Below are 27,269 nucleotides of genomic sequence, written 5' to 3'. Positions count from 1 at the left end.
CAAAGGCTCTTTTTTCCAGGTGTTTCCAGGTGACCAACGACACGGATTTGACCCTGCGTGATTTTTGGAAGGATCACTTCCATATCCTCCACTGGATAAACCTCATTGATAAGGCATGGAACAATGTCTCTAACCGCACGTTTCAATCTGCCTGGAGGAGACTTTGGCCAGGTTGTGTGCCTGATAGAGACTTCGAGGAGACAGATGTAACTCTAGTAAACGAGATTGTGACCACTGGCAAGAGTTTCGGCTTGGAGGTCAACAAGGAGGATGTGGTGGAGCTGGTGGAGGACCACAGACAAGAACTCTACACAGAAGAACTTGTTGAGTTGCAACGTGAACAGATGAAAGTTATGCAGGAGAAGCACTCAGGAGAGGAGGAAGAAGAGGTGGTACATGTTTCAAGTGCTGAGATCAAAGAAATTTGTAGCAAGTGGAGTGAAGTGCAGGTTTTCATTCAGAAGCATCACCCTAACAAAACTGTGACCAGCAGAGCAGTGGACATTTTAAATGACAATGTGATTTCCCATTTTTAGAAAATTATCCAATAAAGAAAAAGACAAATGTGTCTGGATCGTTATCTTGTGAAAACACCAGCCACCGAGACAGCAATCGAACCACTTCCCAGGATACAAACAAGAGAAAAAACACCAGAAATCCTGAAAAAGGCCTCTGAGGTTGGGCAAATTCGTATTTTAGCATTAAATCAGCTCATACACCAACCATAAGAATAAGTATTTACTGTAACTAAAATATTTACAAATTAAAATAAAATAAATATTTACAAAAACTGCTATTATATTAAATTAAATTATATACATGTGAAAAACATTAAAACTGTAATAAAATCCTTGAGATAAAATACACTAAAATAAACCGGATTAAAAGCGATAAAAACAATAAAAATCTCTGGAGCTTTTGGAAGCATCGGCTTCCTTCCTCAGCAGTAACAAAACTTCCTGCAGCACATCCATATATAACAGGCTCACGGTACTTATACATGTGGTGCAGTCAGTGCATGGTCTGAACTGGAAGTGGAAATAGCTCGGAAACGTGTTAAGCAAAACCGTTCATCCTTACTTAGGATGATAGTTTCAAACAGAGGATGCATACGCATACCTCTGTCCCTATTCATAATATTGTGGTCGGATGAACAGATTTGTAGGCTCTCAAGCCATTTACGGTTCCAGAACCCATGCGCTCGATCCACGATAGCTGCATCCTCTGGGGAGATTTGATGCAGCTTCTCCCAAAAATGTTTGGCCACAGCAGACTTATTGTAATCAGCGGTTTTTATAGCATTTGCATGACATCCACTAAAAATCCTGTCCTCTAACTCCTCCATGGCCAGATTGGCCACGATGGCGCTAATAGGAGATCCCATGGCTGTACCGTGAACCTGTTTGTACATAACACCTTGGTACACCATAGTGGTGCTGGCCAGACAAAGTTCCACACCAGAACAAATATCCTCTACATTTAAAAGCGATCTATTACCCAAAGAGACATCAGTACTCAAAGATTTTCTAACACAATATATTCCATGTTTAATTGGAATGCATGTGAATAGTGACACCACATCAAAAGAAATCATGCTCTCGTTTTCATTTACAATCAAATCTTTCACAAAATTCACAAATTCTTTCCTATCTTTTATGACATAGTTGGACTGGCCCACTATAGGTGAAATCAATTTAGCCAAATACCCTGACAAAGCATATGTGGGGCTTCCTATAAATGATACAATAGGTCTGAGTGGGACTTCTGTCTTATGAGTTTTTGGGAGTCCATAAAACCTAGGGAGTTGACATCCAGTAGCATGTAAGAACCAAAAGGTCTCCCTGGAAATCTTCTCTGCCTTTAACCAATCCTGTACCAGTTTATTAACGCGCTGCTCTAGGCCAACCAACGGGTTTCTCTGAGTAACTTTATACGTATTATTGTTCTGTAAAAGGTCCATTTCATTCAAGGCTTTTCTTTGACTAAAGTTAAGATTCAGAGATACTTTCTTTACCTGGCTCAAAATAACGGCAGATTTAACCCAGATCTCATTAGCTAGGGCCTCCGGTAGCTTGCTGATGGCCCGTTCAATACCCATTGCTATCTCCGCAATGGGAGGTTTGGGAGGTACAAGCGTAAACTTAAGACCTAAATTTAAAACTCCCTCTTGCTCTTCCGTAAGTTGCCTATTACTCAAATTGTAAACAAAATGAGTACTTCTATCGCTACGTTGTACTGTACCTTCTTCCAACAACCTATTAAACTTCATAATCTGCCTCTGTCTATAAGTGTCTGCTATCCTAATAACTTTATCCAAAACTAATCTTTTAATGAGAGCCAAATGTCCGGAAGATACAACCTACTAATAACATCCAGGTACAAACCTATTTGCCTCCTAGTGTCTCTTAACTCCTCATGTAACTTACGGATCCAAATATTCATGATCTTCCTTTGATAACACAAAGTAACCCACTTTAATCGGTCATCCTGAAATGGTGTTTTGACTCTAAAGCCATATGGTATAAGTCCATGCGTTTTGCATCGATGCACAAACCTTAGGTGCTGCTTCTGTCTGGCTTCTTTTATTTTCACTTATAGACAGAGGCAGATTATGAAGTTTAATAGGTTGTTGGGAGAAGGTACAGTACAACATAGCGATAGAAGTACTCATTTTGTTTACAATTTGAGTAATAGGCAACTTACGGAAGAGCAAGAGGGAATTTTAAATTTAGATCTTAAGTTTATGCTTGTACCTCCCAAACCTCCCATTGCAGAGATAGCAATGGGTATTGAACGGGCCATCAGCAAGCTACCGGAAGCCCTAGCTAATGAGATCTGGGTTAAATCTGCCGTTATTTTGAGCCAGGTAAAGAAAGTATCTCTGAATCTTAACTTTAGTCAAAGAAAAGCCTTGAATGAACTGAGAAGAGACGATGGAATTGTGGTTTTACCTGCGGACAAGGGCAGATCGACGGTTGTCCTAAACAAAGAAGACTATTACAAAAAAGCAATGGACCTTTTACAGAACAATAATACGTATAAAGTTACTCAGAGAAACCCGTTGGTTGGCCTAGAGCAGCGCGTTAATAAACTGGTACAGGATTGGTTAAAGGGCAGAGAAGATTTCCAGGGAGACCTTTTGGTTCTTACATGCTACTGGATGTCAACTCCCTAGGTTTTATGGACTTCCAAAAACTCATAAGACAGAAGTCCCACTCAGACCTATTGTATCATTTATAGGAAGCCCCACATATGCTTTATCAGGGTATTTGTCTAAATTGATTTCGCCTATAGTAGGCCAGTCCAACTATGTCATAAAAGACAGTAAAGAATTTGTGAATTTTGCGAAAGATTTGATTGTAAATGAAAACGAGAGCATGATTTCTTTTGATGTGGTGTCACTATTCACATGCATTCCAATTAAACATGGAATATATTGTGTTAGAAAATCTTTGAGTAATGATGTCTCTTTGGGTAATAGATTGCTTTTAAATGTAGAGGATATTTGTTCTGGTGTGGAACTTTGTCTGGCCAGCACCATTATGGTGTACCAAGGTGTTATGTACAAACAGGTTCACGGTACAGCCATGGGATCTCCTATTAGCACCATCGTGGCCAATCTGGCCATGGAGGAGTTAGAGGACAGGGTTTTTAGTGGATGTCAGTTTCCCATAAAGAAATGGAAAAGGTATGTTGATGATACCTTCATCGTGGTCCAGAAGGGGGAGAGAGGATGATGCACTCCACTTGCTTAATAGCTTCTCCCAATTTATACAATTTACCTCAGAGGTGGAGACAGGAGGTACCCTTTCTTTCTTGGATGTACTGGTCTCTAGAATAGGCCCTAGGCTCAAAACTTCTGCGTTTAAAAAACCTATGTGCAGAGGCCAGTACACTCATTATAGTTCAGCACAAGCTGGGCAGCATAAGAATAGTGTAGTGAAAGCTCTACTAGATAGAGCAGGGTCACACTGCACTACCTCTGAGGACAAAGAATGTGAAATTAGACGAGTCACAGCAGACCTTAGAAAATGCGGATACCCCCAGAGGATCATAGACAGGTTTAGTAGAGGAATAGAGTCTAACCGTCAGGAACCGTTTGTTCCTGTGGCTACCGCATACATTCTTTACTATCCGGGCGTTACTGAGCATCTCGCTAGAGTTTTGAGGGGTTATAAAACACGCTGTGTGCAGCTTCCTGGGTGGAGGTTGCACACAGTGTTGTCGCAGGTAAAAGATCCAATAGCAAAGGACCTGAATAGTGGAGTAGTATACAGGATAAAATGCCCGGATTGTGGGAAATGTTATGTGGGCGAGACAAAACGACGGCTCAAGGATTGTCTGGGGGAGCATGCAAATGCTATAAAAACTGCTGATTACAATAAGTCTGCTGTGGCCGAACATTTTTGGGAGAAGCAGCATCAAATCTCCCCAGAGGATGCAGTTATCGTGGATTGAGCGCATGGGTTCTGGAACTGTAAATGGCTCGCGAGCCTACAAATCTGTTGATCCGACCACAATATTATGAATAGGGACAGAGTTATGCGTATGCATCCTCTGTTTGAAACTATCATCCTAAGTACGGATGAACGGTTTTGCTTAACACGTTCCCGAGCTATTTCCGCTTCCAGTTCAGACCATGCGCTGACTGCACCACGTGTATAAGTACCGTGAGCCTGTTATATATGGACATGCTGAAGGAAGTTTTGTTACTGCTGAGGAAGGAAGCCAATGCTTCCAAAAGCTCCAGAGATTTTTATCATTTTTATCGATTTTAATCAGGTTTATTTAAGTGTATTTTATCTCAAGGATTTTATCACAGTTTTAATGTTTTTCACATGTATATAATTTAATTTAATATAATAGCAGTTTTTGTAAATATTTATTTTATTTTAATTTGTAAATATTTTAGTTACAGTAAATACTTATTCTTATGGTTGGTGTATGAGCTGAATTAATGCTAAAATATAACACCAGAAATGCCCGACATTATTATGGAATGGGACTCTCCTTCGAAGGAGTAGTCTTCCTCCTCCTCTACCATCTACCTGTGCCAGCAACTATCAACCACAAAGTTAAAGTTATACTGTATATTTTATATTATATATTTTTGCCACACATAAATCCATAAAAAAGTCAAAAAAACAATATGTTTCTAGGGCGGGTGAACGGATTAATTGGATTTGCATTAATTTCAATGGGAAAAATTGTTTCGGTTCATGAACGGAGTCAAAGAATGAATTAAGTTCATGACCCGAGGTACCACTGTATATACATAAAACTTTGTATAAAAAACATGAAACTTGTTACTTTTTTTATGCAATCTTATTTCTTTACATCTACAGTAAACTTCTGTTAAAGCACTTTCAAAAGGAGCAAGAGGTCAACTGTTAAGCTGGATTTGGTAAGCAGCTGTACATCCATTAGAACACCACTGTTAAGGGGCATGTTGAATTTTGCTTGTTAAGAAGGTTTTCAATTAATTTCTCTCTTTTGTCTATACGAGTCTATGAAAGGAGCCCTACAAAATTCATATTATCTAGGATAATATGAATAGTTTGTCCTAGATAATATTATCTAGGACAAACTAAAAGAGAGGCAGCTGATTAATTAGGTCTTGATCAAACACATTATCCACTCAAACATGTATCTTTTTAGAAGCTGTTAGCCCCTGAAACGGTATCTGTTTCAGCTTCCTATAAACAAAAGCCAATAGGTTTATACTGCTGCAGAATAACATATGTCATCTAGGTTGCCACAAAGACTATATTAGTTCTGCTGAATTAGGTTGTTTAGATTTGTTTCTGTCTCCTTTTTGAGAAGTATGTGCTAGCCTATTTTTGTTTTATCAGTTTTTTGAGAATACTGAACTTCTTGTGTATATATGGCCTATATGTCTATTTAACATCCACATTGTGATATGTTTCTTCTTTATTTTGATAAATATATAACTCTTTGGAGTCAGACTAGCCTATGGAGTTATTATTACTGGAATACTTACAGAACATGCTACATTTACGAGTGTAGACTGTTTTTTTTGTGATGACAGGAGCAATTTTGCCCAATTAAAAAATGGTTTATGCTTGGTGCTACAATAAGATCTGTTTGTACTGTTGTGATTCATTATTGTTAGACCACTGATACATAAGTGGATATGAATATAAAAATCAATAAACACAGCACTTTCTTTAATGATTTGTACAGCTTAATACCTGGCCCATGTTTGTCAGTCTCTCATTCCATTCTAATCTCAAAAAATGAAATTAACTGTTAAAAAAAAATTTCCCAGCCCTTTAAATACACCTCATCCACAACCCAGGTGAAAGTTTATTCTAACAAAATGGGCTTGGCACACCCAGGGTCCTGAGCTGGACAACATCATTCTTCTCTTTTTTTTGATGATTCCTTCCTTCCTGCCTTCCTTCCTTCCTTCCTTCCTTCCTTCTCTCTCTCTCTCTTAGGGTACTCAAATTTTTTTTTTGGCAAGTGCAGCATAAGTCTCAGGCTTCCTTGCACCATATGGCTAATAATAATAACTAATTTCTCTTTGGCTCAATGAAAATTTCTGCACACCTAATCTCTTCCAATTCAAATTTATGACCCCTTGCATGTTCATTTCAGAAAAGATAAAGATGCTCAGTATTTAAATTTACTTAACCCTTTTAAAGCCTTATACACTTCAATTAGATAACCATGTAGAAGTTTGTATAGCCTAATTTACAGAATCTGTCTTTCTTGGTAAGAATATTCTTTTGTGCTCTCAACTAATCTTGTTGCTCTTCTCTTCAGGAAGAGCAACAAGATTAGTGTGCCCTATTGAAGGGCGCACCTCAGGTACTGAAGGGTGAATTTAACTGACCCTTCCCCCGTTAAAATTTAAGCGATTCTCGCAGTACTGTATGGTACTGCTCACTGATTTCAATCAATATTAATTAGAACATACTATGTGATCAAGGTCAATGCGACAGAAGCACGTAATGTGAAATTATTTTTTGTTCTGGATCGCTTAAGTCACATTTATAAATAACAGAAAATTTTATAATATTTAGAAGTATTAAACTTCCCCACCCAGCTGGCAAAATTTTCTGGGGAGAACATAATTGGACATAATTCTGAACAGAATTATGTCCATTCTAAAATGAACAAATCACAACTTTGTCAGTGATAGAAAAATTCCTGTATGTCACTGACAGAACCTCCATGAGCTGTTCTAGCAGCTTGTTTGCACAGTTCAGAGAATTTCATATAGGACTATACAATTACTCCTGTTTTTTTTTTTTTTTTTTTTCATACTCCACTTTCTTGACGTCTGGTATCATCCAAATGCTATATTATTCTAGAATTACTAATCAAATGTAGTACCTTCATGCCTCACCAGTGTAATTTTCTAGCTCATCTCCTTAGGTTATACGGATCCTCTTGAAGTAGCATATCAAAACCTTTCCAAAGATAAACACTTATATTTGGAAAATAATACGTCCTAGGACTGGTTTATCATATATTGAAACATTTCTATCTATGAAAAAAATTTAAAAATGCAGATGGAAATCTGCCAGTTTCAGGAAAATCTTTAAATACTTAAACATCTGGGAGGAAAAGCTAAGAATATCCTGTGTAAAGGATGCAACTGCATATAAAAAGACAGCACTAAAACATCTTTATACACTCAATTGCAAAGACATAAGAGCTCTTTAAATGAAATACATAAAAAAATAGTAATCCAATGAAGTAGGTTCTGAGTTACACATTATTTAGAAACAGGGTATTATCCAATATTTCATAATATATTAATACTGACGGTCAACTAAGTTCAAGTTGGAAACTAGCAAAATTTTAGCAATTAAAATCAACTTAAGTCAACTAATAGATCTATAAACCAGATTTTTTTTCTGAAAGGCAGAATTTAAAACATGTTTATTATAGGTTTAATTTAATTTAACAGTTAAATAATAAGTATTTAATTCTGACCCCTTCCACAATTCTAATGAATATTGTATGTTTATTCAGGACTTCTGTTAAGAGGCCGAGCAGTCATGTACCCAGATTTTTGAGTGAATAGTTAATGTTTGTCTAAATTTTTTTTTCTTTTCTAATTTTTTTTTAAAGTTTTTCTGTCTCTAACCTATTTGTTTATATGAAATGAAAGATGCTCACCTACTTTTTTTTTCTGTTCTCTTTCCCCCTCCCTCCTCCCTTTACCCCCATGGAGTAATGCAGTGGAATAATCAATGAATAAAAATTAAACTGTGGAACTAATTGCCCTTTGAAGATCGTATTCTAAAAAACAGTCATCAATGTTTCAGGTCAGTTTACATCTATTTTACCATTTAATTAGGATAGTTTCACTAGGTGGAAGTCCAGAGGATTGATATTTTACGTACTTGGTCAAATATTCTATTCATTAAAGGTTTTAATCTATATCAATAAGAAAGTTTCATGGGTCCCCAGTTTCTTAGGGATGAATGTTTTTATGTAATTATAGTTTCAGGTATGTTATGTTTGTCTATATTTCTTAATTTGGTGGTTTCAATTTCAATTTTATTAAGTTTCTCTGGTTTATAATTTAGTCATTTATAATGCTAATATTCTGATGTAGATTGTTCATTCTAGTTTACATACACAAGGGGCCTCAAAAAAAAAAGAAGCTTTTGCTCATTGTCATATCAGAAGTAGTATATCCTGATTATTCTCAATATCTACTGTACCCACCTTTGTATCGCAGCAAACTTAGATATTTAACTTGAAATACCTACATTGGTATACATGCAAGCATACATGCTCCTATGCCTATTCCTTGTTACCCTAACACATCCCATATACCCAACTGTTCCATGATGACTGCCATCTGTCCCTGAAACCCCCAACACCCCTCGCTCCAGGTCACTTCTTATTCTAATGATGTAGAATAGATGTGCGGAAATTTGCCTTTAGCCAGCGGGTGGTTAATTGCTGGAACAAACTTCCATCTGTCATTGTGGAAGTTGATAGGTTAAATAAATTTAAGGAGGAACTGGACAGGCATTTGGAGGGAATGGTGTGATTTTATTTTTTTTATTTTTTATTTTTTTTGGCTGATGCTGCATAAGCTCCTACACTTGCTTTCTTGCATCATGTGCCACTACTACTACTACTACTACTACTACTACATCAATATCATTAATAAATATTAAAAACAGTACGGGCCTCACACACAGATCCCCTGTGGAATCCACTTGTCACATTAGTCCATGAAAAGCAGTCATCATTTATAACGATTCCTTGTCTGCTGCCATTTAAACATCCCTTTATCCATAGTATTTATTTTTCCTAATGTCACATTGCTCCAATTTATACAAAAATCCCACATATGGCACAGTACCAAATCTTTAGTGAAACATAAATATATGATGTAAAAATTATTCATTACATTCAGTTTGTTTGTGACAACCTCGCAGCAGCTAATTATACTGGTTAGGCACAATCTCACTTTAATAAACCCCATGCTATAATTCGTATCAAGATGACCTCAATGCATTACTTCTTTAACTATTGTTTCCATTATTTTCCCTGGCACGGAGATTAAACTTACAGTGTAGTTACTCACTTCATCCTTTTCACTAGTACTGTGAATAGGGAATAGATTTGAATATCTCCAATCTGCAGGTACTCCTCCTGAATCTAAGGATTCTCCCAATATTATGACTAAAAGTTTAATTATTCCTTTTGTAGCATCTTTTAATATAACTGGATAGATTCTATTAGCCAAAAGTGCTATGCTCATTTTCAGTTGCAGCAATTTCTCTTCCACTTTACTTTCTGTTATTATACTGTCATTTAACTCCTAAGGTATTAGACATTGTGCTAAGTCTATCTTTAAAATCTGATTGTTAAATAAAAAGTAAGTCTATTGTTTAAATACATATGTGCTTATGATTTATACTTTTATCTCTTAGTGTTGATAATCTAAATTTTAATTACTACTGTAGGCCTCATATTGTAAGACATGCTACAAACAATGTTTATATCTGAAAGAAAATTCAAACCACAAGAGGCCAATAGTGAGCAACCCATGCACTGCTAGGAAGAGTAAGAGAATAAAAAAAGAGAAGAAAATAATGACAGAATATACAAATAAACTCAGGCTCAGTTTTTTTGGGTATTATATGGCAATTCTAACTGAAAAGCTGTGTTGAATGATTTATATTCTCTGTACACATTTAAACTGCAATATTCTTGTTTAAAATTTTAACACTGACAAAAAAAAAATTATTTTTCAAATGAATAGAAAACTAAATTTTTTTTTTTATGAAAACCCCAAACACGAGAGGTATTAGAACCTATAGTACTTAGTAATGTAGGCGTCCGTAGCCGAGTGGTCAGGAGCAGTACTGCAACAGCACAAGCTCTTTGAGTAGACCGGGGTTCAAACCCCTGACTGCTGAATACGGTCGATCTGCCAACCCGCACTGGACCAGCGTAGCAGATTATGGTCCATTTCCCTCAGCATGAATGGTTGAGGAGGCTTCCATCCTGCAGTGGGTTGATAATGGCTGCACTTTACTTTTTTTTTTTTTTAATGTAGGCGCCTCCATAGCCAGGTGAGCAGGAGCAGCAGTGCGTAGCACACACTTCTTGATTAGACCAGGGTTCGAGCCCATGACAACCAAATATGGAGGATGCGGAAAGGTCAGGGAATGACGACCGCATATCCCCTGGAGCAATATGACCTTAGTTGCTAATCTCCTAAAAACCAAATAACAAACAAACTTAGTACCGTGCTTGGGTTGGAGGTCGAGAAGGCAAAAGAAGATATTTGTTGACATCAGACTTGGAACTTCGGCAGACTGACATTTTCAGGAAATATGTATGAAGGAAGGTTCTTCCAGAAAATGGCAATTGAATGAATAAATGAGGAAGATGAAAAGTTGGTTATGTGAGTTTGGAGTTGGACAGTAAATGGATATTGGTTGGTGGCGGCACGTGTTCGGACTGTTTTGAAAGAGAAAGTGGGAATTATAGAAGCCAATTCAGAAGAACAGTGCCTATGGAAGTATCTGTAGAAAAGGCATGCAGCAGAAACAGTAAGTCTATGAGACAGCAAGTGGAGAGGCTCTGTTACAGATGAGTCGTTAATCAAGTTAAGTGCCATCTTCTGAATGGAATCTAGAAGCCTGAGAAAGATTTTGTAACCAATTACAAAAAACAGTTGGAAAACCATATGATGGAACTTGTTTAGAAGACCTTTATGCCCCACATGTGGGAACAATATTTCATGGTAGGGCAGATTTGAAATTTGTACAGAGTGAACAGCTGTTTGGAAGAAAAGTAACGCCGAGAGCTAAACAGAAAACCAAGTTTTTTAGATGCAGAGGAACCAATATTTGTAATGTGCTTGTGCCAAGAGAGACTAGAAGTCAGGGTAATCCCCAAAAGAGATATATCATCTTGCCTAAAAATCTGAGTGTCACCAAAGATAAGCATAGGAGCAGAAGAATCCTTTTTGCAAGATATAAGACAGCACTGAGTTTTAGAAGGATTGAAATCAAATAAGTTGTCTTTGCCCCAGTGGAGAATTACCTGGAGATCGGCATTTAAGGAATTAGTAGCAGATATTCGAGAAGCTATTAGTTAAGAAAAATCCAAGGAAGTGAAGCCAGTCGACATTGCTGGACAAGTGCAGTGTTGAGTCAGTTTGGTGTGACATAACCATTGGGAGATCAAAACTGGGAGTAGGAGTGTGCTATAGGCCTAATGATGATAGGCCTCTGATGAGTATAATAAGAAACTGTATAGGGAAATAGAGTGGGCCAGTAAATCAGAGAGTCTTATAATGGGGGATTTTAATTTCCCAGTTATTGACTGGAATTTGTGGGTTGGTCACTCATACACTAGCAAGGCTTTTGTGGATTTATTGGATGATTGTTTTTTACATCAGCATGTTACAGAGGCAACTAGAGAGAGTAATACTCTTGATTTGATTATCAGTATTGATTCTTCATGCATCAAGAATCTGCAGATAAAGGAACCACTAGGTGGCAGTGATCACAGTGTGTTGAAGTGGGATTTACTCAAATAGGTAACTGCCATCAGGGGTAAAGGGAAGTGTTTTTGCTTTCATAAAGGCGACTACGATGGTCTGAGACAGTATTTAAATTCTATACAGTGGGACCAACTGATGATGTTACCAACAGCAAATTCAAAATGGGTAGCATTCAAAGAACTTATCTTGAAAGCTACTAGGCTTTATATACCAACTAAGAAATATTGTTCAAGGTTTAGGCCTAATAGGGGAACGATATCTTATATAACACGAATCGAATTCGCTTATGCGCGATTTGCTTTGTGTTTACAAGAAATGGCAGTCGAACGCGGAATCACCCCAACTGAATGCAACACGATAGGAATGATGAGAAGATTCTGAAAATGTATTTGTTTTTTATATCAGTGAAGTGGAAACACATTTTACCATAACAACGTAAAAACCAACACAATTCCAGCTATCGGTATAAACGCAAATGCAATTAGTTTGAGTTTACTACCAGTTTATAACAGATTCCACTAGCAGAAACGTAACTGGAAATTGTTTTTGTTGTTTTATGGTAGTAACCCCTCGAAATGTGCTTTAGTAAAATGTGAGGTGTTAATAGTGTATCTCTGCCTTTACGGTATTGTTTATTCAGTTGCTACACGCGCACAGCTTTGTTTATGTGAATCAAGCGTGCCTCCTCGTTTTGTAATTGTGCTTTATTCCCTAAAAATGAGTAAAATACCTAAAAGGTGTGAAAAGAAAGCATCCTGGTGACGACACTGCAGATTCAGAGAGAAAAAGAAAAGCAATATCAATAAACAGAGGCGGACTGGATCAAAAATTCTTACCCGGGAAAATTTGTAGTGGCCTCATACTATGGTTTATGGCCAAAATCACACTGGCCTCCGGCCCACCGGGGTTTTCCTGGTAAGGCTTATGGCCAGTCCGCCTCTATCGATAGAGAAAAATATGAAATTGTGAAACACTTTGAGCGAAATGAAAGACCATGTGATATTGCACGTGCTACAGGCCTAAATGAGGCAATGCTGAGAATTACAAAGAATGCAGAGAAAATAAAAACAACTTTCATAGCAGGAGCAACTCAAAGTGCAATTAAAATCCATTAGATTAAGACAAAAAGAATTGGAAGAGATGCAACAGCTGTCAACTGTTTGGATAGAAAATCAAACAAAAAACAAGTTTGCTTATGATAGAAGCAAAAGCATTAGCAATATTTTATTACATAATAGTCGTAATAAAATGTGTAAGTATTTTATTACGATTATTTATTGTGTTTGGTAATGTTTTCGTTACAAATGTGTGTTCATTCTTGGGTGTTCGGCACCTAACCCTATTTTTCCCATAAGGCCTGTTGTTTATATTGCACGATTTTGCATTGCACGAGGGTTTCTAGGAACACAACTATCGTGCTATACGAGGACTGACTGTACTCGTAAGGAAGGAGATTTCAGAATGTTGAGGACATAAAGAAAAAAGTAATGGCTGAACTGAACATCATCTCATTGGATGCCTTCATTGACTGCTTTAGAGAACTTCAGAAAAGTATAATAAATGCATTCACAATCAAGCGGTGATTACTTCGAATAAAAATAAAACCATTTTTGTGCTCCTCAACTTAGTGTTGTTTTTACTGCACCTGTTCGAGAACTTTATTACCATATCTTGTATATATTAAGACATTTTCAAAACAATTGGAAAAACAAAACAGATTTTTACTGATACTTAACTTCACTTAAAAGCACAAGAGCAGGATTGATGCCTTTGAAGGAACTAAAACGAGGGACCCACCAAGCTGTTGTTGTTGTTATTTGGTTTTAGGAGCATTAGCAGCTAAGGCCATATTGCTCCGGGATATGCGGCGGTGGTCATTCCCTGACCTTTCCGCATCCTCCGTTTTTGGTGGTGATGGGCTCGAACCCCGGTCTAATCAAGAAGCATGTGCTATGCACTGCTGCTCCTTCCCACCTGGATACAGAGGCGCCGACCCACCAAGCACTCAGCTGAATGCTAACATCTACATTCGTGCATCAAACAACACACTGGCATCCCCGACAGCAGAAAACGCTGATCCCAAAGGAAGCAGCTACTCTCATCAACTTTAGCTCCTGGCAGACATACTCTAGTCCTACCATGAAGAAAAAATACCACAAGTTGGATCTGAACATGTCTGTGTCCGAAATTCTGCACAGACAAGATAAGACAGGAGGGATTATATACTGAAACTTAGTGGATTAACTACATGGATTATTATAAAGACTTGAGAAAGTCTGCAAGGCTCTTGGGGGGGGGGGAAATTTTTATCAGCATGGCCTGAACTTGTAGGTAGAAGGAATGCATTGAGAATATCTTAAGCATAAAGGGAAACTGCTAGTTGTGGGGGGGGGGAAGATAATATAAACCTATGTGTATCAGATGATATGGAGCAAAGTAATATTTGCACATATCTCAAGAATTCGTTTCTTGCCATAATAGCCAATGTTGGCACAATGTTCTGAGAGTGGCAATGTTTCAAATCAGCAGGAAGACAAAGCTAGGGAAACAACCCTAAATAACTACAAGGGGTGTATCGAGGTAGTTAACTATAGAAGAATACTCAGTCTTAACTGTGTCTAGTAATGTCAGGATTGTTGTCAATAAAATGAGTAAAATCAAACTCCTGGTTAGAAAACTTAATGCTGACATAACAGAGCTAACAGAAACGTGGTGCTAACTAGAAATTGAGGATGACGAGTTTCCCTATGGTATGTATAACATAATTAGGAAAGACAGAGAAAACTGGTGAGGTTGGTGAGGTCATCCTTCTTATCAAAAGCAGCCTGGACATGAAAAAAGTTATTTTTTGAATCAGAAATTACATCTGTCAGCATAGAATCTGTGTGGTGTGAGTTAGTCAGAAGCAAAGGTATAATGAGAGAGGGAGTAATCTACATAACAGAAGACTCTGAAGAGTATGACGAAGATTCAACTAAAATTTCACATATCATTTAACCAACTTTGAGAAATATAATCCTTCTGAATAAAGAAGGGTGACATTTCCTTCTTTATTTTCATCCTGGATAAGGATTCCAGTTAGAAAATAAAGAAGGAAATAAAACCAGATCATAGATGATTTAAATTATGCATAATTTAAATGAAATGAAAATTTCATTATCTTTAAGACCCACAACTGTGAAGTCCTACACAGGAATACCCAATCACAAACATGTGGGACAACATAGAGTTACCTAGGTTCTATGCCCATACATCTTACAGGCCTCGGCACAGTCCCAGTACCAAAAAAGGAGAAGTAGTGGAGTACAGTTGACCCTCACAAGTAGACTTAGCAGCCAGGTGATTTTTGATCAGACCAACTCTGGGCCTCTTGTCATGGCTGAAGCAGGGGTGTATTACAGCCAGGCCATCTCAACCAGTGCCTCCTTTTTTGAACTAGTTCACAGGTCATAGTACATAATAAACACACCTAAAACCTATATAATCCAAACAGAGATCAGACAAAAGTATATACTACATATTCTGTCATCATATAGCATTAAATTAGCATGATTGGATCTCACTGGTGCTAAGCTGAAGACCTAGTAGCATCATTACTGAGAGGTGCCCTCACTAAGTACAGGTATCAACATTAAAAAAAAATGAGGAAACTACATAAATATTGTGATGCTTGAAGTTAATACCTGAGAGAGAGGTTTGCTATAAGCCTAGGTGAAAGAAAAAATTAAGTATTAAAAAAAAGATTACCTTGAAGCAAATAATCCTTGATGCAATCTTTTTCACATTACTTTTTTTGTTTAAATATTGACATTAGCATTAGTTGTGGCAAATTAAGAAAGAATCAGACAAAAAAAAAAAAAAAAAGCCAATTCCCATTAGGGGGCATAAATTCAAATTGAGGAAAGACAGTTGCAGAATATATGTGCAGAAATTTACCTTTAGCCAGCAGTTGACTGATTGCTGGAACACACTTCGATCTGTCATTGTGGAAGTTGACAGCTTAAATATACTCAATCGCCTTTACCTACTTTTTAAACACCTTAACACGAAAATGAGTATATACACGATCTAAATTCATTAGCCAAATACACCAACTAAATTCTTTTTAAGGAATATAAATATATATTTTGAAAAATACCTCTATGCCTCCAAATATTTCACCATTCCACAACAATACATTCTGCTTACTATCTTCTGCAGGCTGAGGAACAATCACAGATCCTCTCATATGAAGAACAGCAGCATAAAACTTTAGAACATAATTACCGACAAGGACTGTTTTGGTTTTATAATAATCTGGTCCTCTCCTCTTTAAAAGAGCCACCAGATCGTCATCCTGGAAAATAAAATTAAATTGCATTAGTTAATTCTTCTGTCCATCTTTTTTTGTATTACAAATCAATTTAATTACATTTTTTGTCCCAATACTTTATACACCGATGAGCCAAAACATTATGACCACCTACCTAATACGATGTTAGTCCTCCAAACAGCCAAAACAGCTTGTACCTGGCAAGGCACGGACGCTACAAGATTTCTAAATGTGTCTTGTGGTATCTGGTACCAACATGTAACCAGAAGATCCTTCAACTCCTGTAAGGTCCGTGGTTGAGACACCACAGATCGGAGTTGCTGTTCCAACACAAACCACAGATGCTTGATAGGATTGATGTCTGCGGAATTTGGAGGCCAGGGCAATACCTGGAAGTCTTCCTCATGTTCCGCGAACCAGTCTCGAATAATCCAGCCAGTTGTGCATGGTGCATAATACTGCTGAAAGACGGCACTGCCAGAGGAGAAGACCGTTGCCATGAAAGGGTGTACCTGCTCAGCAATGATGTTTAGGTAGGTGGTAGACATCAGAGTGCCCAGCACATGGATGACTGGACCCAGGGTATCCCAGCAGAACATCGCCCAAAGCATGACACCGCCACCACCGGCTTATTTTCGTCCCATGGTGCATCCAGGTGCCATCCTTCCCCAGGTAAATGATGCACACATACCCGGCCATCCACACGATGCAACAGGAAACATGATTCATCGGACCAGACGACCTTCTTCCAATCACTCAAGGTCCAGTTTCGATGCTCGCATGCCCATTGTAGGTGCTGTTGCCGGTGAACCATGGTTAGCATGGGCACTCGGAGCAGCCTCCATTTTCAGCAGGGTTCAATGTACTGTATGTTGTGACACATTACTCCCATCACCAGCATTCCAATTAGGGAGAGCCTTCGCTCACCTGGAGCATCGATGAGCAGTGGTTCATGGGTTTCCCCTCCTCTGACCACTTTCGGTAGGTACTAACCATGGCTGACCATGCGCATCCCACCAGCCGTGCTGTTTCGGATATGCTCTGACCCAGTCGTCTGGCCATTACAATTTGACCTTTGTCAAACTTGATTAAGTCCGCTGCCTTTCCCATCTGAAGAACAAGAGTAATACTGATTACCGGAGCTCAGTATCATGTGTTTTTTATACTGTGTCCCGACCCATGCATGTGCTGTGGTTCAACTGCAGTTGCTTCGATTTGCATAATGACTCGCTGATCATAATGTTTTGGCTCATCGGTGTATATACACTATAGTTTTAGTTTTCTTTAGTCTGATCCATAATTACTTAGTGAATTTGGCCGATTTTTAAATTTTATTTTGACAAATGCTGTTTCACTATTCGACAATGCTACAGAAAAATACTTGGTAATTTCTTCAATCAGGATGCCAAGTTGTGTGTTGATACCTGTAAAAGTTTTAATTAAAAGATGGTCAAAAACAATATGATGATACATGATATTGTTTTTGACCATCAAAAGACATGACACTACATTATGCAAATAATGGATAGTGAAATATAAAAAAACTGAAATGTAAACAAAGACAAAATAAATATAAAAATGGCCATATGTGCTCAGTTTTTACTCCATCTCATTATGAGCATAATTTTAAAAATTAGTTGCTTGATGAGCCACTAATAAAAATGAAAAATAAATAAAAATAATTCAGCAACCAGAAATAATCAAAAATGGTTTAATATTAGTATTAGCAGTGACAAATAATGCAAGGCAGCAAGCTTATATAGGATCAATGAAAAAAATATATATATAACATGGAAATGCTGTGTTAGCTAACACAGCATTTCCATGTTATGTGTGCCATGTTCACTGACATTAATGTAAGACAAGTATTCTCCATAATTGTCTTGCACCTTAACTGAGCAAAAAAAAAAAAAAAAAAAAAGTTACTAAGAAAAATGTGCATTATTATCTTTTGACAAGATGAATACTGCTAGTAGAATTTGTTATGATCAAATCGAGAATAATATACTAGGCCCCTTCAGTAATGTTCACATTGTAATAACAAAAGGTCTTTTTTTTTTTTTCCAATATACGGGTATCCCACATTTAGCACAACAGATAACATTCCAGGAAAACAGCTGTGCTAAAAGGATAACATGCTAAAAAAAAATTGATCTTCCATAATACATATAAGAATGATAAGATGCATTCCTAGCAAACATTTTCATGTATAATATCATAAAAAGTTATCTCTAGCATTTTTCATAATTAATTCAGTTGTTAAAGTATTATTTTGTGATAACTATATACATGAGGCACCTGGTAACTGGGTGTTCATTATCTGAGTCCCCGCAGTTACGAGAATTAATTTCTGAGACTGATACAAGCAATGAAAATAACGTGGAGGATTTTTGGAAAAGTTTTACAATTCTGCACAGTATAAAAATGATTGGAGAAGCCTGGAGATTGGAAAGAAAATTCATGTAGATTAATTAATAAGTTATGGAAAAAGTTATACCCTGATGCAGTTTGTGAATATGAAGAATGCAAAGTGACTGGGTTACAAAATAAAATTGTAAGTCTTGTAAAAGAAGCTGGATGCCACGAAGTTGATGATGGGGATATTACACAATTGCTTGGATCAAGTGCAAAACCACTTACAAATAAGGAGCTAGCAGAATTATACCAACTACCAAAAAGGAGAAGCCAAAAATGATGATGTGATTGAATCACCAACGGATAAAGATTTGAAAATTAAAGAATTAAAGAAGGCCCTTGAAAAAAGTGACCAGGCATTTGAATATTTTTGTGAGAGCGACCCCTCTTCATGATTGTATCTTTACTCAGTCATTAAAAACAGATCTACTATTACTAACCTCCTAGAGACAAGTTGCAGGATCCAAATTGCCCTGAACAGTAAAAGCCAGATGGATATTCTATTCCTGGACATCAAGGCCGCTTATAATAAGATAGCGATCCAACCTCTCCTCTACTTCCTGGAACGTCACTGTTGCATTACAGGAAGCTTACTCAAATTACTGCATGATTTACTTACAGAAAGGATCATAATAGTAAAGCATGAAGATTTTAGTGTCAATTACAGTAAATAGAGGAGTTCCCCAAGGGGAGGGGCCTCTCTGAAACACTATTCAGCCCTCAATCCTTTCCTCTCAACCTGCAATAACATCCTAACCTAAAAAAAATCAATCTTCCATAATACATATAAGAATGATAAGATGCATTCCTGGCAAACATTTTCATGTACAATATCATAAAAAGTTATCTCTAGCATTTTTCATGATTAAGTCAGTTGTTAAAGTATTATTTTGTGATAACTATATAATATATGCAACCTATGCAGATGACCTGAAAATATTCTTCCCATCCAACAGTAATGATAGTGAGCATAACGTTGCTTTACAAGCCACACAGCAGTTAACTAATCTGACAACTTCCTTGCCTTGATTGGGCTTGAAATTAACCCTCTTAAACTGTCCAGGAGTCTTTCTCCAGGAAGCATAAAACATATAACATCACCATTCTCTTAAATGAGCAACCCATTCAAAAAGTCAATCATCACAAGGATCTGGGACAAGTTATCTCCTTCACTGAGCATTTCACTACCACCAGGAAGAAAACACTAGCCGCTATTTGGCACTCAAGACAAGAATTGGCTAGGGTTCAAAATGCTCAACTGGTGAAGGAATAAATTGTTAGGTGTGTTGCCCCAATTGTCTTATACGCTTCTGTCATCTGGTCCTGAGCTCCTGAAACGTATGTTAAAACCTTCCTAAACATAGAATATTGGATACTCAAGTGACTAAACAAGATTTTCCAATTCCCCTTCACTGTCTCCAGAGGCATTTTGTATGCAAATATGGAGTGGACACTGGATGTTTATTTGTCATTTGGACAAATGACAAATTGTCATTTGGACAAATAATCATATCTTCCTGACAAGCTACTGTCAGGAAGATATGATTTGCCAGTACTTACAGGCACCATCTCGCACCCACAAAGTCAGAGGCAATCCTACAGCATGCAAATTAGGCCACTTCACTCTAATCCAAACTCCTTGAAAAGTTTAAACAGGATGTTCCAACTACATACCACAGAAATCCTAAACCGGTTTCAGGTTAACTAGGGAAAACTATGCTCCAATAAGGTCTACAGAAAGACTATTTACCAAGACACAACTGAGTTACAACACTACTAGCAGGAACCCATCGTCTTTTAGTTACTCTGAGTTATGCTGTCATCGTGACATTTGGGTATGAAGTTAATAGATTTTAGTGTTGCAAATGCTCCTCTACGAAGACATCCAGCAATGAAGAACAAATTTTTTATATTAATATACATATTTCCTTCATTACTAAACTGTAAATATTTTTGTAAATTATCCTCTGAATTATAAATACACCCCACTGACCTGCACGCCATACAGGGGGCGATTGTAACTTGCAATCAACTGAATAAATAATAATAATGGTGCACAAAAATTAAGCACGAAGTTAAAGACAAAACTAAAGGCTAGGACACAATTTTATCTGAAAAAAAAAAAAACATGGATTCATTCTTTATTCATAAAAACTGAAAAATAGTGCAACTTCAATAAACTTTACTTAACCTTATATTGCTCAAGATATTATAATAAAAAATGTCTAATAAAATAATTCCCATTTTTCAGTTCCTTCAATCCATTGTTTCTATGTACATAATACCCGTTAAGAAAACTGGTCCCCATTTTAAGTGGAATTTTATGCAAACAAATAATCCGCAGATAAAGAGGACCCCCTATACACAGAGCCTTAACATAAATTTTATTAAAATTAAAAATATAAAAAAATAATAAAACCAAACTAAAAAAAAAGATAAAAATCATTACAAACTCAACAAAGAAAAAGAAATCACTAAATGGATTTACTAGGAATGTAGTGGAGATGAGAGCCACGCCAAGGGTGAGGCAAACGAGACTCTTGCCTCAGATTAAAAGCTGAAAGGGGTACCAAAAGAAAGATTAAATAATTGCCAATATTACCATGATTAACAGTAGGGCGCAATTTTTCATTCTTGCCTCAGGTACTAAAATGGCTCGGCACAGCCCTGTCTCCATGGCCTTATTACTTTCATTAGACAGGTATTACACTAGGGTTTTCTACTGGACACATTTGTGCTTGGTGCCAACAATGAACTATTTTCTAAAAAATATGTCCAATGTACTTTGCATAGTATTTGACTGTTTCTCCTTATAAATTTCCCTGTAACATTCAGTCAAATTAATCCAAGTCGTCCCTGCAAACAGACTCCCATAAGTTCACCTTTACAGGGACTGCAAGGTGAACTAGAACTAACAAGAGTCATCTCTTTAATAATTGGCTGCACTTTATCAATTGGCCCACACTCGTAGGTAGAAGGAATCTGTTTTGTAGCGATGGGATACATTTAAACAAAGGTGGTGCAAGAGTTGTTGCCAGTATTGAGGTTATCATACCTTAAAGGTTCGGTGAAACTGATAGTTTGGGGGAAACAAGGGTAATAAAGATATGCATTTATCTGATAATATTGATCAAAGTAATGCTTGCACATACCTCAAGAGTTCTTTGTTACCACAACACACATATTAGCAAGATGTTCTGAGGGCAGAAACGTTTCAAATGAGCAGGTAGCTAATGCCAAGAAAGCGAGCTTAAATAATTTTAAGGGGCATGTCAGAGCAGTTAACTATACAAGAATGCTAAGTCTTCATTGTTTATATAGTAATTTCAGAAGTGTCATCAATAAAATGAGGGAATTAGAACTGCAGGTTAGGACAAGTAACGCTGATATAATAGGGCTCACAGAAACGTGGTGCCACCAGGAGATAGGAGATGATGAGTTTTAGTATGGTATGTATAATGTATTTAGGGAGGATGGGAAAGACAGAAGGGGGGGTAGTGGGGTCATAATTCTTATCAAAAGCAGCCTGAGCATCAAAGCTTTCCTAGATTCAGACATTCCACATGCTAGTATAGAATCTGTGAGAGAGTTGAAAGCAAAGGTATAATGAGAGTGGGAGTAATCTACAGGCAAGGTGATTGTGAAGATTATAATTAGAGCCTCTATGTGCAAATGGAATGGGCAAGGAAGCACATCAATGTCCTATTATGCGTGATTTTAATTTGCCTCTAATTGATTGGAGGAAATGGGAAGGAAACTCCACGTGGGACAAAATTTTTAAACCAATTAGATGATTTTTATTTGTACCAACATGTCAGGGAAAGTACTAGGGAAAAGAATATTCTAGACATCATCATCACCCATGAACCATATGACATAATAGGGCTGACAGTACATGAACCAGTAGCAGGAAGTAATCATGAAATTCTATGGTGGACGATGAAGAGAAAGGGGTAGCAGTAGTTAAAGGCAAAGGAATGGTTTATAATTTCAGGAAAGGAAATTACAATGGCTTAAGATGCTATTTGGCCTTTACGAACTGGGTAGATGGAGAGCGAATACAAATGAATTATGGTATAACTTTAAAACATTAATCACAGAAGCCTTGAACGCTTAAATATCCTTAAAAAAATAATCCACAAGGAAGATTCCAAGTTGAATGAATAAGAAAACTGCCAATTACTTAAGCAGAAAAAGACAGGATGAAAAAGTTAAAGAGCAATAAAAAATACTGAAGCCTATAACAGCTACAAATTGATCTGTAATAGTGTCACAGAAAAGGTTAGGCTGGCAAAGGCAGATTATGAGAAATCGCTGGCAAAGTAAGCAAAGGGTGGGGATAAGGAATCCTTCACATATATAAATGTAAAGAAAAGGACAAACCAGACTGGCCCTTAAGTAATGAATGCATGTATACTTGCATGTACACCAATGCTAGGAGTACAGTTAATAAATTCAATGAGCTTGAAGTGCTAGTCAAGAAAGATGTTGGAAGGAAGATGTTGGAATAACAGAGACATGGTGTCACACAGACATAAGCAGTGCAGAACTGGATTTTGGGGAGTACAATGTGTACAGAAAGGATAGACAGGACAGGAAGGGAGGAGGGGTTATGCTGTTAATTAAGAAACACACAAAATCTAAGGAAGTGTATTCAATTGATGTGGGTGGACAATGCAATGTTGAGTCTGTTTGGTGTGACAAGCACTGGGAAAGGAAAAATGAGAGTAGATGTGTGTTATAGGCCTAATGAATCTGATGAGTATAATGAGCAATTGTGCAGAGAAATAGTGGGGCAGTAAATTAGTGTCTTATAATGGGGGATTTTAATTTCCGGGATATTTAGTGGAATTTGTAGGATGGTAAGTCACACACTAGCAAGGCTTTTGTGGATTTACTGGATAATTGTTTTTTACATCAGCATGTTCGGGAGGCAACTAGAGGAAGTAAAACTATTGATCTGATTATCAGTATTGATTCTTCATGCATCAAGAATCTGCAGATAAAGGAACCAGTAGGTGGCAGTGATCACAGTGTGTTGAAGTGGGATTTACTCAAAGAGGTAACTACCACTGACGGTAGAGGGAAGGTTTTTGTTTTCGTAAAGGTGACTACGGTGGTCTGAGACAGTATTTAAATTCTATACGGTGGAACCAACTGATGATGTTACCAACAGCAAATTCAAAATGGCAAGTATTCAAGGAATTAATCTTGGACGCTACTAGGCTTTTCATACCAACAAAGAAATATTGTTCAAGATTCAGGCCTAAATAGATGTCAGATGAAGCAATTAGACGTGCGACAGAGAAGAAAAATGCATCGGATACATATAAATTAACATGTGACACAGAAGCCTATGAAAGATATAAGCTGGTCTGTACCAAGTTACAAAGGAGGTTAGGCAGGCGAAGGCAGATTACAAGAAATCTTTGACAAAGGATGCAAAGAAAAACAGCAAAGAGTTCTTTACTTATGTAAACTCTAGAAGCATGAGTCAGATTGGTCCACTTAACATCGTTGTGCAAGGCTTGTTGATGATACTGCTCAGGTAGCTAAGAAACTAAATGAATATTTTTAAACAACATTCACACAAGGAGTTTTTCAGGGGGGGGGTGCCAGTGGTGTATTCAACTTTGGCAGTAAGTTAGATAATCTTGAAATAACTGAGAGTAAAGTGGAGGAGAAATTGTTGAAGATAAACATAAGAAAGGCACCTGGGGTGGATGGAATCTATTCAGTTATATTAAAGGGGGCAGCCAAGAAAGTAAGCAAACCTTAGCCATAATTATGAGAGATTCCCTGGACAGGGGAGGCACCCATGGACTGGAGATGTGCAAATGTGACCCCAATCCACAAAGTAGGATCAAAGGGAGACACAGGTAATTACAGACCTGTTAGTTTAACATCTGTTCCAGGGAAATTAATGGAGGCACTGGTTAAAGAAGCATTGCAGGATCATCTAGACAATTCAGTTATAGCTCGGACACAGCATGTGTTTGTTAAGGGGAAGTCTTGTCTGACTAATTTGATTGGATAGTATGATGTAGTCACAAAGAAACTGGATGCAAAGAATTACTTTAATATCATATATTTGGATTTTATATTAGTCAAGAAACACTTGTCATGATGAACCAAAGATGACAAATGAAGAGCAAGAAAAACACTGACAGGAAGAAAATTGAGTATACTGAGTTATGCAAAGCCATTAAAAAGAACATAAGAAGATTTAACACAAGAAAAGTAGAACAAACATTAAGGGAAAACAAAGGATTTAAATCAGCAGCCATGAGCAGTAATACAGAAAGACAAATGATACTGAAACTGAAGAATAGCGATGGTGTACTTATAAACAGCAGAGAAGGCATAATTCAAATAGCAGAAGACTACTATAGAGAATTATACAAGGAGTGAGGGAATGATGCCAGCAGTGGGGAAGATGGATTGCAAAGTAGCAACACATACGACATACCCGATATTCTTCCTGATGAGATAGAACATGCATTGAAGAAAATGAAGAATCAGAAAGCCCCGGGGTAAGATGAAGTTACTGTCGAGTTGTTAAAATTGGGAGGAAGAGACATAACACAAAAACTGGCAAGGCTCTTCACAAAGTGCATTAGAAAAGGTGTGACACCTAAGCAGTGGAATAATGCAATCATAGTTTTGCTGCATAAGAAAGGAGATAAATCAGAAATTGGAAATTATAGACCAATTAGCTTGTTATCCCACATCTACAAGTTGTTCACAAGGGTCATTACTAACAGATTAGAAAGAATACTTGATGAGAATCAACAGAAAGAGCAAGCTGGCTTTAGGACAGGATTCTCCACTATGGATCACCTTCACGTAATATCACAGATAATGGAGAAAGCAAATGAATATAAAACACCATTAATCCTGGCATTTGTGGATTATGAAAAGGCATTTGACTCCATACAGCATAAGGCAATGTTTTGGGCACTGGAAAGACAAGGCATAGATACCCCATATATTATAAATCATAATATATTATGATTTTGAAGAAAATATATGAGAGTGCTACCTCCTTTATTAGACTAGACAAAGACAGTAGCAAATTTAAAATCGAGAAAGGAGTTCGACAAGGAGACAATATCTCCGAAGCTGTTTACTGCTGCCCTTGAGGAAGCTTTCAGAAGATTAGACTGGTCGCAGAAAGGAGTCAATGTGAACCGAGAGTACCTAAACCATTTACAATTTGCAGATGACATTGTGGTCATAAGCCACAATCCCAAAGAATTAGAGGAAAATCTTTATCAGTTATGCACAGTTAGTAAGCATTTTGGACTAAAGATGAATATGGCAAAAACAAAAGTAATGATGAACAAGTATGCCACAGAAAGGGAAATAACGATTGAAGGAGCAGTAATTGAAAAGGTGGAGTCATATACTTATCTGGGATAAGTTATTAGCTGTAATAATGATAAATGGCTTGAAGTCAAGAGAAGAATAAATTTTGGATGGACAGCATTAAGGAAATATAATTACATACTGAAGAGCAATATCCCAGTTTGTTTGAAACGTTAAATAATGAACCAATGTATACTCTCCACCATGACTTATGGAAGTGAAACTTGGGCACTCACCAAAAGAATGGAAGAGATGCTGAGAACTTACACAGCGAATGGAATGAATTATATTGGGAATCAGACTGTTAGATAAGAAGAGAAACACATGGATTAGGCAGCAAACTCAAGTAAAGGACATTCTTATCAAAACTAAAGAACTAAAATGGTTTTGGGCAGGACACATAACTTGAAGACATGATGACAGATGGACTAAGAAAATAACAGAATGGTACCCAAGAGGAGCTAGAAGAAAACTTGGAAGACAAAGGCGGAGATGGATAGATGAAATTCATCAGTTTTTGGGTAGTAAATGGATGGCCAGTGCTCAAAACAGAAGGAACTGGAAAGTTGCTGGAGAGGCCTTCATCCTGCAGTGGATTGAAAATGGCTGACGATGATGATGATGATTTGGATCTTAGAAAAGCCTTTGATACTGTTGCACATGGAAGACTGCTGCACAAATTGGAGCACCATCTGTCGTTGCTGCTATGGATAAAGAGATGGTTGAGTAGGAGAAGACAGAGAGTGGTAATCAATGGACACTGCTCTTCGTGGACTAATGTTATTAGTGGAGTCCCTCAGGGTTCAGTGTTGGGTCCATTGTTGTTTTCTGTATTTATAAATGATATTGATGATGGTATATCAGGCTTAATGTCCAAGTTTACAGACGACACGAAGGTTGGCAGGGTTGTTAATGACACTAATGACAATACACTGCTGCAACAGGATCTGGAAAAGTTGAGCAGATGGGCTGAGAGGTGGCAAATGAAGTTTAACATTGACAAATGTACAGTACTACATATGGGAAGCAGTAATCCCAGAGTAACGTATCAACTATGTGGCACCACACTGAAAGTTGTACAGAATGAAAAGGACCTGGAGATAATTGTGCAGGCAGATATGAAGTTTTCTGAGCAGAGCAGACGGTCTGCAAGAG

At 37.3% G+C, this 27,269-nt stretch overlaps 1 protein-coding gene across 1 annotated transcript in view; it reads right to left on the bottom strand.

Moving 5' to 3' along the window:
• LOC150078521 (asparagine synthetase domain-containing protein 1) overlaps window positions 1-27,269 on the bottom strand; it is a 377,978-nt gene that overhangs the window by 321,773 nt on the left and 28,936 nt on the right. The window contains exon 3 of the mRNA XM_090384591.1: window positions 16,158-16,355. Coding sequence (XP_090240717.1) covers window positions 16,158-16,355 — 198 coding nt within the window. The remainder of the gene's footprint in view (window positions 1-16,157; window positions 16,356-27,269) is intronic.

This window comes from Mastigoproctus giganteus, chromosome 11 (genome assembly GCF_048544385.1).
Source record: "Mastigoproctus giganteus isolate SK-2022 chromosome 11, ASM4854438v1, whole genome shotgun sequence".
Taxonomy (NCBI): domain Eukaryota; kingdom Metazoa; phylum Arthropoda; class Arachnida; order Uropygi; family Thelyphonidae; genus Mastigoproctus; species Mastigoproctus giganteus.
Note: the sequence above shows the minus strand (reverse complement) of the source record. Positions and strands in the feature narration are given on the sequence as shown.